At 44.0% G+C, this 13714-nt stretch overlaps 3 protein-coding genes across 6 annotated transcripts in view; 1 reads left to right on the plus strand and 2 right to left on the minus strand.

Moving 5' to 3' along the window:
• Nucleotides 1-1102, minus strand: part of ankfn1b (ankyrin repeat and fibronectin type III domain containing 1b) — a 135472-nt gene extending 134370 nt beyond the window's left edge. The window contains exons 1-2 of one of the 2 annotated variants that reach the window (XM_079372423.1): nucleotides 861-1102; nucleotides 239-527 (exon numbers count right to left, since the gene is read on the minus strand). The gene's annotated coding sequence lies outside the window, so the exon portion shown is untranslated. Of the gene's footprint in view, nucleotides 1-238; nucleotides 595-860 lie in introns of those variants that run through there. The other variant, XM_079372422.1, reaches the window with a different exon arrangement.
• The window catches only part of LOC306842289 (heparan sulfate glucosamine 3-O-sulfotransferase 2-like), a 264943-nt gene that overhangs the window by 154428 nt on the left and 96801 nt on the right, over nucleotides 1-13714 (minus strand). The window lies entirely within an intron of this gene.
• capn15 (calpain 15) overlaps nucleotides 1865-13714 on the plus strand; it is a 37565-nt gene continuing 25715 nt past the window's right edge. The window contains exons 1-2 of one of the 3 annotated variants that reach the window (XM_079372433.1): nucleotides 1865-2169; nucleotides 2257-2414. Coding sequence is in view for 1 of the 3 variants with exons in the window: in XM_079372431.1 (XP_079228557.1) it covers nucleotides 6818-7005 (188 nt within the window). In the remaining 2 variants the exon portion in view is untranslated. Of the gene's footprint in view, nucleotides 2415-3992; nucleotides 7006-13714 lie in introns of those variants that run through there. The other 2 variants (XM_079372432.1, XM_079372431.1) reach the window with 2 other exon arrangements.

Genomic DNA, 13714 nt, shown 5'->3' on the forward strand with positions numbered 1-13714 from the left:
CCAACGTGCCTCGCGCTGGGTTTCCCTAGCATTGTCATGACAACGGTGTGTACGCACCGACACTGAAAACAATGCAAGTGTGGAGTGAAGAGTGTTAGCTAGCCACTTTAAGAAAAAAAAAAGTTAGCTTCAAACAACACATGGAATAAAAGTTTCCTATTTCGCTCGAGAGCAAGTGCACAAGTGTCAAATGGAGACAGAAAAGAAAGTAGAGTACAAAGCCTATTCACTCACTTACCTTCTTTACGAAGAAATCTTGCTTTCCTGTGCCAGTCCCAGTACCGTGTCGTGTTATTTTGACGCCAACAAGCTTCTTGGCGTCTTTACGCCCTGCTCAAAAGTAGCCTAATAGTTTGTTACGTCGGTACTAATCGTTTTTTCTAAAAGTATGTATCCTTTAAACACAGTGAAGCGCAATACGGCATGTGAGAAAGTGTCCAGCGGTGAGTTTCTCCGCCCAGGCTCATTCCCAACTCTTCAGACTGCTTCTATCAAAGGATGCTTTGCTCCGCCTCGATCACTCAGCTCTGGAGATAAATCTGTTACATAGATTGTGCGCCTTGACCAAGATAGTAAACTGTGTCATGATTGTTTTGGGGGGGGGGGGGGGGGGGTTAACAAGGGACCACGTATTTACTGACTTGCTAACTTCTTATTAGAAGTTTATCAAGGATTCAACACAAAACATGTGGTTTTAAAGTGCTCAATAAGTTTCCATTTGATCTACTGCAAAGTATTTAAACAGGGTACAGATATTTTATTTTGCTACAGCCGCACACACTGCAGGCCTACAATATCTTAATAAAACAATAATGTGTGTGTGTGTGTGTTTTTTTTTTTATGTCATTATCCAACTGTACCAAGCATGTTGATCTAAGCCTAATCCTTTGAATTTCCCTGGTTCAAACAATCCGGGTGACACCGGCATTAACGATAATCCAGACTCAGTAGAAGTTTCTCATGCTAGCCTTCTCTTTGGTCCTGCTGCAATTTAAATTTCTCTTGTAGCTTTTGAGAAATATGAGACCATTAGTCTACATTTGGCTCAAAAGAAAAGTTGAATTCATAATAGGGCCTGTCGGGGAGGGTGTTAAGTTATTTGAGGAACAAATGTAACTGAATCAGCTAGTAGTAGTTTAAAAAAAATACAATCCATGCAACAATATTCAAGTATACCGTAAGTATAACCTATTTAGTAGTAGTGAATTTTGATTACAATATTCAGACAGACAGACAGACAGACAGACAGACAGTAAATCAACAGAGTACCGAGGCGCCTATAATACAGATCTGTTTTGTTAAAATTAACCACAGAATTTCAAATTCACATTTTTTCCATATAGGGCAAACTGGCATTTGCCCAAAGTAAAAAAAAACAAACAAACACACAAGATCACAGAAAAATAATACATGTTACTTTGTTATGATAATGATCCTATGAGATTGAATAAAGTAAACATCTGATATTGAACAGCGAAATATAACAAATATATCACAACTAACCCTTTTACACAAACATATAGGAAGCATCAGAATTAAATATTTATACGGGAATTAATGGAAATATTAAGCTAAATAAGTCTTCATTGTCTGCATCGCCATTGGTGGAAGAAATAATTGTTAATAATTTTTTAAAGAAAAAAACCAATACATACATATAAAAGAAACTTGTTACGGAGACGAGTTGATCCATGTTTTCTTTTATTTATTTACATCCAACACATGGTTGACACTTTTGAATTCTAATCTGCATCGAATCATTTATAAATCCACTAGATGGCGCTAGAGTGCCACTATCTGACATTAGCTTACCTGGGTAGCTAATCGGCAACTGCAGAAACTGGAGAGATTTACCTTCAAACCAGGACATGGATAGCCTGAGTCAACTAAATCTTTATGCAATACGCAATCATGAGTTTCAATTTCATTTATTGTGAGGGGCTAAATATATGTATTTAATCTTATTTGTGTTTCTCTGTGGTGACATTCATACCCGGATATCCGTGTTGAACATGGGAAATGTAGTTTTGTAACCTCCCATTCCTGAATGACTGTAACGTACATTTACTTGCGCTGGAGAGCGTGAGACTACACATCAGTACGTCTTTTACGTACGTATGCTTTCTATTTGCTCCTTGGAGATTCCCCTTCCTTCCTGGGCTGTTTGAGGTAAACGTACGCGGTCGCATCAGTCTCATTAATACCCAACGGAGTGTGGAAATAAACTGTACACGAACGTGTTTGTCACTAATGTAGGAGACATGCGGAGACGCAGAGCGCGAGGCTAAAAAAGCCTGGGGAGGTTACTGAGGCTAAAGTCCAACCCAGGAGGAACTTATCGTCTCGATGGCTACGAAAAGTTAACACACCAGGCGGCTGAAAAACAGGAATAATTCTCCTTGAAGCGACTTGAGGTAAGAATGACCGACATGTGAGAGGACTTCAGGAAGTGTAAAACCTTCATGTAGCGACGAGAACGTCGAATAAACGACTGTATGAGAGTGTCTTTGTTTACAAGGTCCCCGGCGTCCTCGTCTCGCGCTGTCTCAATGAGATTGTTGAGTTTTCATTTATAGCTAATGTTTGTGTTGGTGACAGGGCTCACAGGCTTATAGTTTGTCCACAAACGCATTAATTATATGAGCATGTCTTGGATGTGACCGTGGTTTCAAAGAAAAGCTCTTGAGTTTGTTTTATTCCCATCACCTCTCTGCACTAAACAGCTTTAATACAAAAACAACGGAGACACCTTTCCATCGGCTTGTATTTGTAGAAGTCATACCGCTCATAGATCTGTGTCATAAAGATAAACTTGTATTTAAAGATGTGAGAGACACGAACTTGCTGGATGTTCAGCAGGTGTATGGCAATTTAGCTTGTCTACTGTTTAACAAAAAAAGAGACCAAAGTGTGCCCACTAATTTCTTGATAGGGATCGTGCGTTGCTGTCTTAATCCAGAAGTTTCCAAAGTGGGGTCACCAAGAGAGGTGTCCTAATATCGCTTTAGAAAAGAGAGAGAGAGAGAGAGAGAATGCAAAATTGATTGCTTATCTATACATGGAGATGATTTGTATTCTCCTTCTAGTCTTTTATTAAAATATTTTACAACATAAAATAATTCTATGGGTTTTAGTCTGTTGTATTACTTTGTGTTACCGGTGTTTGGATTGGACTTTTAGTGATCGGCGTGCCAGTGCTTAAATTTAAATACCATATACCTCCAGGGACAGTGGAGGTCCCCATCCTCTGGCACCCTTATTTTGGGCTTTGTTAGCTGAAAAGTTGAAGCTCCTGGTCTAATCATCTGTGTTCTGCTTTGAGCATGTCCGCTGGAGAGGAAAACAGCGTTTGTGGGAGTCAGAGACATTTTTGGACGGTGTAGAAATGACACCTTACAATATACCGTGAAATCAGCTCACATCCTCCCTTCTTACCCCTCTGGGTCCCCTGGAGAATAGAAAGGAAATCCAATCTCGCCTCCTTCATAGCTCTCTGGCACTGGCCCGGTCAGCTGCTGGATCTGTGAGTGCTGCTGATTCACAGAGGGACAGGTGGCTCTTGTACAGGTGCTGCACCTTCAACAAAGGGCAGCAGTCCTATGGTTGCGCTGGTGGTTTTATGTGTAGTCTTCTGTATTTTGTTGTAGTTTTGATTGTCCCGTAACAATATATAAGCTATTTTAATAGGACTGCTCATTCATGCATTTCACGTACAGTACTATGTCTATATTTTTGCAAATACAAGAACATCAAAATAGTGACAACGGTAAGCCATTCACCCGATTAGCGAACCAAAAAAATCCTATGTATGTGTGATTACAGCACAAGACAAAAAGTCATAGGAACAAGTGAATGCTGGATTTATATGCGGAATGTGTGAATAATATTGCTGGCCCTCTGCCACTTCTTTTTTGCTGCCCCTCGTGTGTGTTAAATTCATAAATGATCAAAGTCCTCAAACTCCACTAATTGTACTATTTGAAAAGCACTTTTGCATCTCATTCAGCTATCAGAAAGAGAAGCTGTTTCTGCTTCAAACGGTCCACGTAAGGTGACAGCTTCAGCTATGCACTCTATGATAGTGGAAGGCTGTGACTTTTGGCTACATCCACATCTACAGTGCGTTGCATATTTCAGGCTGTGCAGTTAAGTTAACAAGACAAACCAGTTTCCAGAACAACCAGGAGTCATGCTCGGAGCTGTGCTCACACCTTCGCAGCTGTTAACCCGGTTAGACCAGTCCCAGAGAAATGCTTAAGCTGCACAGCTATATCTTTACTGTCGATGCTAAGGAGAATGCATATGAAAGAAACAAGAGTGTCCTCATGTTAGGGTCAGTCCTGTGCTGTGTTATTGCTGGTGATGACTGTGGATTTGGAGTGGAGGAGAATGAAGGATCAGAAAGGAGGTCATGAAAGTGATGTGAAGTGGAAGAGCTCAGGAAGGAGAAAGGAAAGTTTGAAGGCTTATCTCAGTAATGTGAAGGGACAGATGAGCAGTCACAACCATCATCTACTTCACCCACTCCCTTCTCTGGCATTGACCATAAAAAGAACTGCCTGATGCATCTTTTCTCTCTTTAAAAAAAAAAAGATAAAAAGCAGGGAGACTTAGTGTTATTAGTCATTTATACCATATTGACCTATTTTATTGCTAAATATTTTCCACCCAAATGAACGTCAGCCCTGCTAATTCTGCCTCTGACTTGTGTAAACTGTTCACATCAATAAGGGAGATCTGTATTGAGGTTAAAATTTAAATCTCTTGAACGCAGCCTCCCAGTTTCTCCCTCTCTTCTCGCCGGTGCCCAGTGCGCATGCGCGCTGCTGACACTCCAGTAATCCGCTGTTAGGAAGAGATTGCATCCCCGTGCACTGCGCTCACGCTATCAGTGAGGGAGAATTAAAGCCCGTGGAAAAGACATACAACGGCAACAGAAGTAGGATGGAGAACAAGTCCTAATAATGAGACCTCAATGGAGAAATGTAAAAATATATCCTGCCGTGGACCGGTTTGCACTATGAGCACGCGACACCGGGACCGGAGCGAGGATGCGTCTTGACGTGAGAACAACAACAAGGCTTTAGCCTCTACAGGCGTGGAAATATGAGATGAAGGCAAGCTGGGGTGGATCAACCGGAAGATGGTCAAATTAGCGAATTAAAGTGCTGCTCCTTCTTGGATAATTTTTTTTGACGTTTCCTGTGAGCTCGCGTGCATCCATCCCCCCCTGCGCGAGACCTTGCCTGGCCTCTGAAACGCTATGTGGAAATGGACGCACAATACCTTTTTTTTTAAATCTACAAGTAATGCTTTGCAGTGCTCCTATTAGGCTCATTTTAACAACAACTCTCGCTGGCGTTGTTTAGTGATTATCATGTGACGATCACTGGAAGCTGCAATTTAAGCTCCCATGTGATTTTGGCTTTTATTTTTCTGATAATCAGATGTGTTTTCATGAGAGCAGCAACACGCAATGGGATATATTTCTGCTGTTTGACTTTTGCCTCAGAGGTTTACAAGCTGTCGATACTTGCCAATGTGGTTTCAAAGCTTCCTGTTTCCGTCAGCTGTCTCACCAGTGGAGACTTGCTATGACAGACCAGCAAGTCCACCATCAATCCCAGCGGCAGTTGATGAGCTGGACTGAGGGGTATCAGCGGTGGGATCAGACACAAACTAAGCAGCAAGATCTCGGACCATCTGCAGCTCTGCTGCCAGAAACGGAGCATTCCTCCTGGGTGTTTTTGTCGGATATTACGCAGAACCAACAGCTGGGGCAGCTTAAGTTTAAAGAGCAGAAGTCCCACCTCCCTTTATTAGTTCCACTCTAATTTACAGTCAAGGTTTTTTTTTTTGTCTATAGAGATTCAACATTTGGCAGAAGCACTCTATGTTCTCCTAAAATCCCTCCCTGAACATGAGTGTGTGTTTTTTCCAGTGGGAGAAGTGCAGCTGGGGTGTTTCAGTGTTGAACTTCCACAGCAGCTGTTACCCAGACTGAAAGATGAGACTTTCGATATTAGCGTGCTCGTCGTTTTGCCCACACCCTTTCCCAGGAAATGCATTGCATTAATCCCCCCCAGTTGCCACATTGTAAATAACTCTGGACATGTTTTCGATCACGAGCTCTTTGCCGCCTTCGATTACGATCAGCCGTCCGTATGGATCCTGACCTTTCTGACGTGTTTTTTTACTCCATTTCCTGAATCGTACTTTTTTCTGGAAGTTGTCTTCAAGTGAAAGGAGGATGAAGCAGGCATGAGACTACGCAGACTTGGAAGATGTGTCACTAGGAATGTGGGAGGAAACATGAGTGGCAATACACAGGACGTGGAGGAGAGTGTTTCAAGTTTAAAGTCGACAAGAGAGAGAATTACAAAACTTTCCTGAGAGAAAAATGTTTTGTTTTTTTTCCTTCTCTCTGAGACTCGCTGCTGAATCAGAATCAGCTCTCCAGGTGTCCAATTACGATTTGATTTGAGAATGTCTTCCCCTGTGCACTGTGGGATATCCAACCTGATCTGCTTATCTACCCACCTGCGAGCTGTGCACACTTCAGAGTACCCTTGTTTTTGATTCTGGCAGAAGCAAACTCTTCAGAATCTGTCAACAGGAAGCTGTACATGAGGAAGGTTGTTGCCGTGGTCCGAACAACTCCTCTATTTAGCGCCTCTCTGTGTGTCTCTCTTTAAATTTGAACTGAACTGTGGAGTCCTTTTTCAAGTTCTGCAGTCTAGAGAGAACCAAAACAAACAGGACCCCCCCCCCACACACACACACTATCAGAGAGACTTTCTTCCCTGTCACTGTGGTGATGGGGAGCTCAGCCTCATCTCTCACTGCAGAGACAGAGTCCGACCATGGCTTCCGCAGCACCCCGTACCCGTCCTCGCCCCCTGTGGGCTGGCTCAGAAACAGCCACAGCAGTCCCGTGTGGGGCACCAACTTCATCGCACGTCAGCAGCAGCAGCAGCAGCACCCACTGCCTCACCGCGAGCGCAGGTAAGAGCCAACACTGTCTCCCCAGTTTGGGTGCCAACACATTTAGCAGCTGACTGCTCTCGAGCTGGCCTGCGTTAGTCCTTTCAGCTGTAGAAGGAGACTTGAGACGCGGGGTTGTGTTTCACGCGAGGCCCGTGCGCGCACGTTAACTGGCATGGATCGAAGTCCCTCGGGTGCCCTGAAGTCTTCGTCAGAATGGCTCTTTTGAGCAATGTACATCTTTGTCTTTTAACAGGCGTTTGAAAATGCTCACGAAAACATTCAATAATAAACACTCACAGCAAATGGATCAAATCCCCTGTTTCATCGAAGCTTATCTTATCATAGCCTGCATATTGATGTTTTTCTATCATGCACCCGAAATCTGGCTAAGCCGGATTTGTACACCAAAATTCCCACCCTATTGGTTCCGTCTTGCACAGCTGGTACAGCCTGTGCTGCAAACGAGGCAGCGCTGAGTGGATTGTCTGGACAGACAGACTACATTGACCTCTGTGAGCCGGGGAAGAAAAAAAAACAACCCACGGGTAATCAGAAGAGGAACGGGTCGCTCCAGATTGAACCCACCGCCAAAACAAGTTATGTGTTGTTTTAGTTTAAAAAAAAAAAAAAGTCTAAACAGTCTTTTATTGAGCCCTCTGCAGAATCACATGACAGCAATAAAAGCTCCTTCGCTGTGAACGTGTGAAAAGCTGTTTTAAAAGCAAAACACCTATTTATAGTTTCTCTGAGAACAAAGTTCTTATTGAGCGAGCGGCCGCTGTGTAATTGGCTGAGGGTTTCTCCCTGAAGAAAGACAACTATTTGCAGAAGACGAATTCATACACTCACTGTGGTGTCAGCATTGACTGCACGCACAAAATACATTCAGTTACTATCGACCAAAAAAAAAAAAAAGCGTGTGCTGCAATAATCCATTGTTCCAGTCATTGCTTTCTGCATCAGTGTCAGCGGTGTGTAAGAAGCTCAGTTTGAATGCTTTGCGGCTCATCCACCACTTCTCACAGACTTTATTCCAAAAGATCATCTCCTCACACCGCCCGCACACTAACTTGTTCAGTAGTGTTTCCAGTTTCCCTTCAACGTTTTTTTTTTTTTTTTTTTTCCAGGCCATGTCTCCTAGAACAAGAGCAAGGCGGTTTGATATCGACCGCTTGTAGTGTATTGAAGTAGCTGCTGAGTCACTCAGGGCATCATGGTCCGGGTTGTTAGTTATTGATTTCCAGAGAGCGCGATCACATTTCTTCACAATGGATGTCATTATTTATTCAACGACGGTCTCCAGTCGGGCTTTCATCTTTCTTGATTCCTGTCAATGCTTTCCTCGCCGTCGCTCTCCACTTAACAGTTAAGGCTGTCGTGGCCAGTGAAGACTCCTCCTGAGACTTCCAGAAGATTCGACAGGGCTGACGTTGAAGCCTTTGTGTAACCACAACGCCATGTATATGAAGAAAAAACAACCTGTCTGGGTCTTACAGTTTTATAAAGTCAAGTTGAATCTGTGCAGCAACGAGCCTCCCTCTGGAACTCCAATCAGACTGAACCATGACTCAGCAGAACTCCGATAAACAAACGCAGACAGACACACACGCGCACAAACCAAAAACTCTCCACGCACTCATATTCTGATGATAGTGGCTTTACAAACACTGCCGTAGCACCTCTTCCTCTCTCACTCACTCACAGTCGCATGCACATAAACGCGCTGCTGTGTGAGCCTAACAATGTTAGGCAAGCTTTTCTGAGCTGTGACAGAGCATGAAATACAGAAACAACAGAACACCACAAGCCCGCCTCACTCGTGCAGTTTTTATTCCCTAATATATTGTTCTGTAAAACCTTTTTCTTGCCCTCGTTTTTCTTGGCCTGCGCTCTTGTCTCCGGGTGGTTTCGGTTGTGTTTGCACGCGCCTGTGACCCGCTGACATTGGGAAGTGTTTGTGTGCACGGAAGCTCTGCCTCCACTGTGAGAGGTGCACACAGCATGATGTGCGACAGAGGAGTGATCGAAACCTTTTTTTTTTTTTTTTTCAATTTTTAGTACAAAACCTTTTTTTTTTTTCTCCCTATACTAATATTGTTTAAGCTAACAATGTGACTGTGCTTGATTTGATGGCGGGCACACAGCTGAGCCCCGTTTCCTCCCTCCTGAGTCGATCCTACACTCCGTTCTGTCCCCAGCATGATGGATGACGGTGTTTATCGCCGCTCCATTCTCACCAGCTCTCCTCCCTTTAATTGGATTAAAACGGGTCCACTTGGAGTTGACCAGCGCGGTCACTGGCTGTGTTTTATGTCTGAATCATTTCAGCACGTCGTCCTCCCTCCTCGCCGTGGCCCCCCTGGGGTCTGGCGAAGACGAGAGCGGCGTCAGGACAGTCCCCGAGCCACCAGAACAGAATCGGCCCACAGTCAGGCTTTTGTCTCCCAGAAAGGCTTTCCTTGGAAACTGAAGGCCGATGCTGGAAGACAAAGAAAAAAGAAAAAAAAAGATGCTGGGCTGTTGGCACTGCCGCTGACATGATTCCAGATTCCCCTACTCTTGTTGCCATGGAAATCTGTAGCATATGTTCAGTAACCTAATTCACTCTGACACAGAAAGAAGCCAGCAGAGTGACATCCAACCTGCTGATTATTCATGTCACTGCGCAGGGAGGTGGCAAAGAAGCCTCTGGACGTGGGAAGCCTTATTTTAAAGAAGTTAATTTCTGTTGTGCAAACAGGAAGTCGAAATCAACTTCGTGCTTTCTGTCGGAGAAAGTTCCCCTCTTGGCTGAAATGCAGCGCTGCCACAGAGCCGCTTCCCTCCAAGGGTTTTTTTTTTTTGAGTGCCCAGAGGAACGACAGCAGCACCCTGCGCCTCGCGTTTCTTCCTCTTCCTCCAAACCCCCTCTTTTTCCGGAGCTTTTTCCCCCCCGGCAGCTTCCTCTTTAAGTGCAACTGATGTCCGCAGAAACCCAGTCAGACAGTTTCCTCTGTTTAAAGATTCAACCGTCTTAAGCTGTCTCCACCATTGACAGATTCACTCGTCAAAAAAATGAGCGCGGCTCTTGAAATATTCAAAGAGGACGACGCTTAGAGGTCGGACGCGACAGGTCGTCTTAGTGTTACTCTCGCCCCTTTCCTGACCTCAGTTATCTCGATCATATTTCTGGGTTAAGAGGTCTCGGTCCCGTGTAACCGTCTCGCAAAATGAAAAGCAACGGCAGCATTCATCTTTCCTGAACTTTGCGCCCTATAAAGATATAAAACAACAAGACTCAAGTTCTCAAGAAGTGCTCGAGTGCAGAATGACCCCGACACATAGCAGTAAGACAACGTCACCTTTGTTTTACTTGAATCACACCCTTCTCCTTCTGCTCCAGTTTCAAAATAGAGGATTATTTGTTCCTTTTTTTTTTTTTTTTTATCGCGTTGCTCTCTGTGCATAACCTCATCGGAGGAATGCCTTGGCCTTCGAGCAAAGTTCTTTGTTTGTCGGTTCAAACTGGGGCCGGCACCTTGACTTGTTAAAATCTCTTCTGTTTTCGCGTGAAGTTTCTGGTCATTTAAGAAACAAAAAAAGTGACGCTCAACGCTTGCTGAATAATCTTTTTGTTGTTTTGTCCCCACTGACTCAGGCGCCTCAGTCTCCAATCCCTCGTCTCACGTCAGCGAGTCTCAGCGCGTCACAGCAGCTGAAGTCTTGGCTCCAGATACTCCCTTCGGATAAGTAGCCGCGCCTGGCTCAGCTCCACCGTGTTTGTCGTAACGAATTAAGCCTTTATCGGGCCCGTCAGGACCGAGCGATGAGTCGTAATCGTGCCACGACACGTTACCTGGACAGGTAGAGGCGAGGCCCGTCACAGTTAACCCTGAAGTCTATGACCCTGACTCATCAGCTTCTTAGCGAGGCGGGGTGTGTGTGTGTGTGGTGGGGGGGGGGGGGGACGCTTTTAAGTGATCCAGCAAGCAAGAAAAAAAAAAATCAACAATGAAGTGATAAACCTTTCTGCTACATAAGCGGCTGCACACAGACTGCATTCATTACTGACAGGGTGAAATAAATTCCGATTCGAGCTGCTCTACAGCGCTTCAAGAATGTGACTGTGCTGATCTAATCCCCGTCACTGAACTTTTCTGGGTGTGTTCAGATGTTTTCGACCATCATTCTCCTTTTATTTTTTACTAAAGCGTCTCTCATCCAAGGGCGTATTGGCCTCCGATAAGTCACATTTCTTTGAATCGGGCCGTTCAGCCCTGTTTAACAAGAATCCCCGGCTCGAGCTGGCGTCATCGCTCCGCCGTCTGCCAGAGACGTTTTGAGTGCGGATGAATAAAGCGCATCAAAAGCAGAAACGCCAGCTCTCAGAAAACTCCGGGTGATGTCCTTGTGGCTGATGGTTATAAAAAAATCCCCTCCCTCCCTCCCGTCACGAGCTCAGGTCGCAGCGATTAAACAATCTCATCATCAGGCGCGCAATAACCGGGACATTTGTCCAACATAAACATTTTATAAGCTGCAGCGTCTCTGCTCCTCTTCTCTCCCTGCGTTCACACAAAACTCAGCTTGTAAATATTTATCACAGGAGTGACTCACTTTATGTGTGTTTGTTGGGGGGGGGGGCTACATCTGCTACCTCTCTCGCAAAGGGAGTTCCACACAGTCAGTTTTCCAGCTTATTAGTATGTACTGATTTACCGCTGATGCAAAACTGCGAGAAGGTCAAATAACAGGAGAGATCACATTCTGTCCAGGGCAGAAGGTGAAGTATGGCTTCTTTAATGTATGATGATGATCATCATCATCATCTTTGGGACATTTACTTTCAAAGAGAAAAGTTCCATTAGTGATATTTAACACATACAAAGACTTTGAAGAAAGCAAAAAGTAGGAAAAAGAGTAAACTTGTAAAAACTGGGAAAAGCATTGTGAGGTAGATAAATGATAAAAGATAAACTTGTAGAAAAGGAAGGTATCGTATCAATTACCCGTAACCCAACTGAAACTTGGATTAAAATTAAATTAAATATTTTAGAATCGGTGCCGATGTTGAACTTTGATGAACCATGTTTGAGTCGTTCCCTTTGAAATCTATCCTGACATATTCCTCACAGGAGCTCAGTCTGTAGGGACTTGGCTTAAAGGGAAGCATGAGGGTCGCTGGTTTAAGTCCCGGAGAGGACCGAATGTGGAAATTGGTCTGTTAAGCGGGAGAGGTGCCAGCTTAACTTCCTGAGCACTGCAGAGGTGCCCCTGAGCAAGGCACAATCAGCTCAGGAGCGCTCTCTGTGAGCAGCCGCTCCATCAGTGCATGACTGCAGGATCTTGTTTGTGTAATTCAGTGTGTGTGTGTGTGTGTGTGTGTGTGTGTGTGTAGCAAGGTCAATAATTCTCGCTGGATGAATAATAACAACAACAACCATCTATCATAGTTTACAGGACTCATCAGTGTAAAATGAAAGCTCCACTTCCCCGTCATATTGTAATGTTTGGAGTCAGGCCTGACCCGACACTGCATTGATTGACACCATTATTAAGTAGGATCATCTGCCAGTCAGGCGACCCCATCCATCAGATGTGCTAGTAGCGCTAACGTCCATGCAGGGTGAGGGTTAGTGAGTCTCTTACAGAATCCTCTGAGGAAAAGCTTGGAGCTCATTCACTCTGCTTTTAATGTATGCCGCTGTCACTGCTGCAGTGTGTAACAACAAGCCACTCAAGTAGGGAGTCGAAAAAGTTCCCCTTGTGTGCCATCTAATATATATACATAGTGTGTGTACACAAGATAAAAATGCACCAATCGGATTAGAGCAAACGTAAACGTAGCATGAATCACATGTCGACCTCCATGCTGGTTTTAAACCAAAATACATGAGTGACCTGCTGATTAACTACGAACCGCCCAGACCGCTCAGGTCGTCTGCTCTCTGTCCCCAGAGTCAGAACCAAACACGGAGACGCAGCCTTCAGCTTCTATGCTCCATATATCTGGAACAAACTCCCAGAAAACTGCAGGTCAGCTGGATCCCCAGCTCTTTTAAATCCAGGTTAAAGACTCAACTGATCACTGCTGCCTTTAACGAAAAGATTTGAATAAAGGTTTTAATCTTTTACTCTGCACTGTAACTTTTAAATCCTTTTATATTCTTACTTAAATTAATTTTATTTGAATTATTTCTACTTGAACAAATTTTAAGTTTTGATAATTTCATTGATTTTTAACTTGTTTTTTAGTGATTCTTAATCACAGATTTTCTTTGTGTGTATGTATCTTTTCTTTCCTCTGTCATGATGCTTTTGATGTGTCTCTTGTAAAGCACTTTGAGCCTTGTTGTTGAAATGTGCTGCATAAATAAACTTGCCTTGCCTTAGTGCTGACAAAAAGACGCAACGTTTTTGCCGAGTAGCTAAAAGAAAAAGCAGCAGGTCAAGAGATGAGCCTCCATGGTAACCCTCTGTGACACTGGCTGTAAGCTGAGTGACAGACAGGCCATGTGTTATGTAACATCAGCCAAGTGCTGACTGAGACATTCAGTGTTCTCGCGTCGTCTCAAGTCGGGATTAAAGCCTGAGACTGCCAGTAAACTGTCTGAATAGTTGACAACGTTTCTGTCACTGAAGGTCTAAATGTTGCTCACGTTTATTAATCGAAGGGAAGAATGGAGTTGTCTTCCTCACAGCACCGTTCACTATCATGTAAGGGATAGTGTAAAGTGAGCTGCTTGTT

Source organism: Symphodus melops (assembly GCF_947650265.1).
Source record: "Symphodus melops genome assembly, chromosome: 21".
NCBI lineage: Eukaryota > Metazoa > Chordata > Actinopteri > Labriformes > Labridae > Symphodus > Symphodus melops.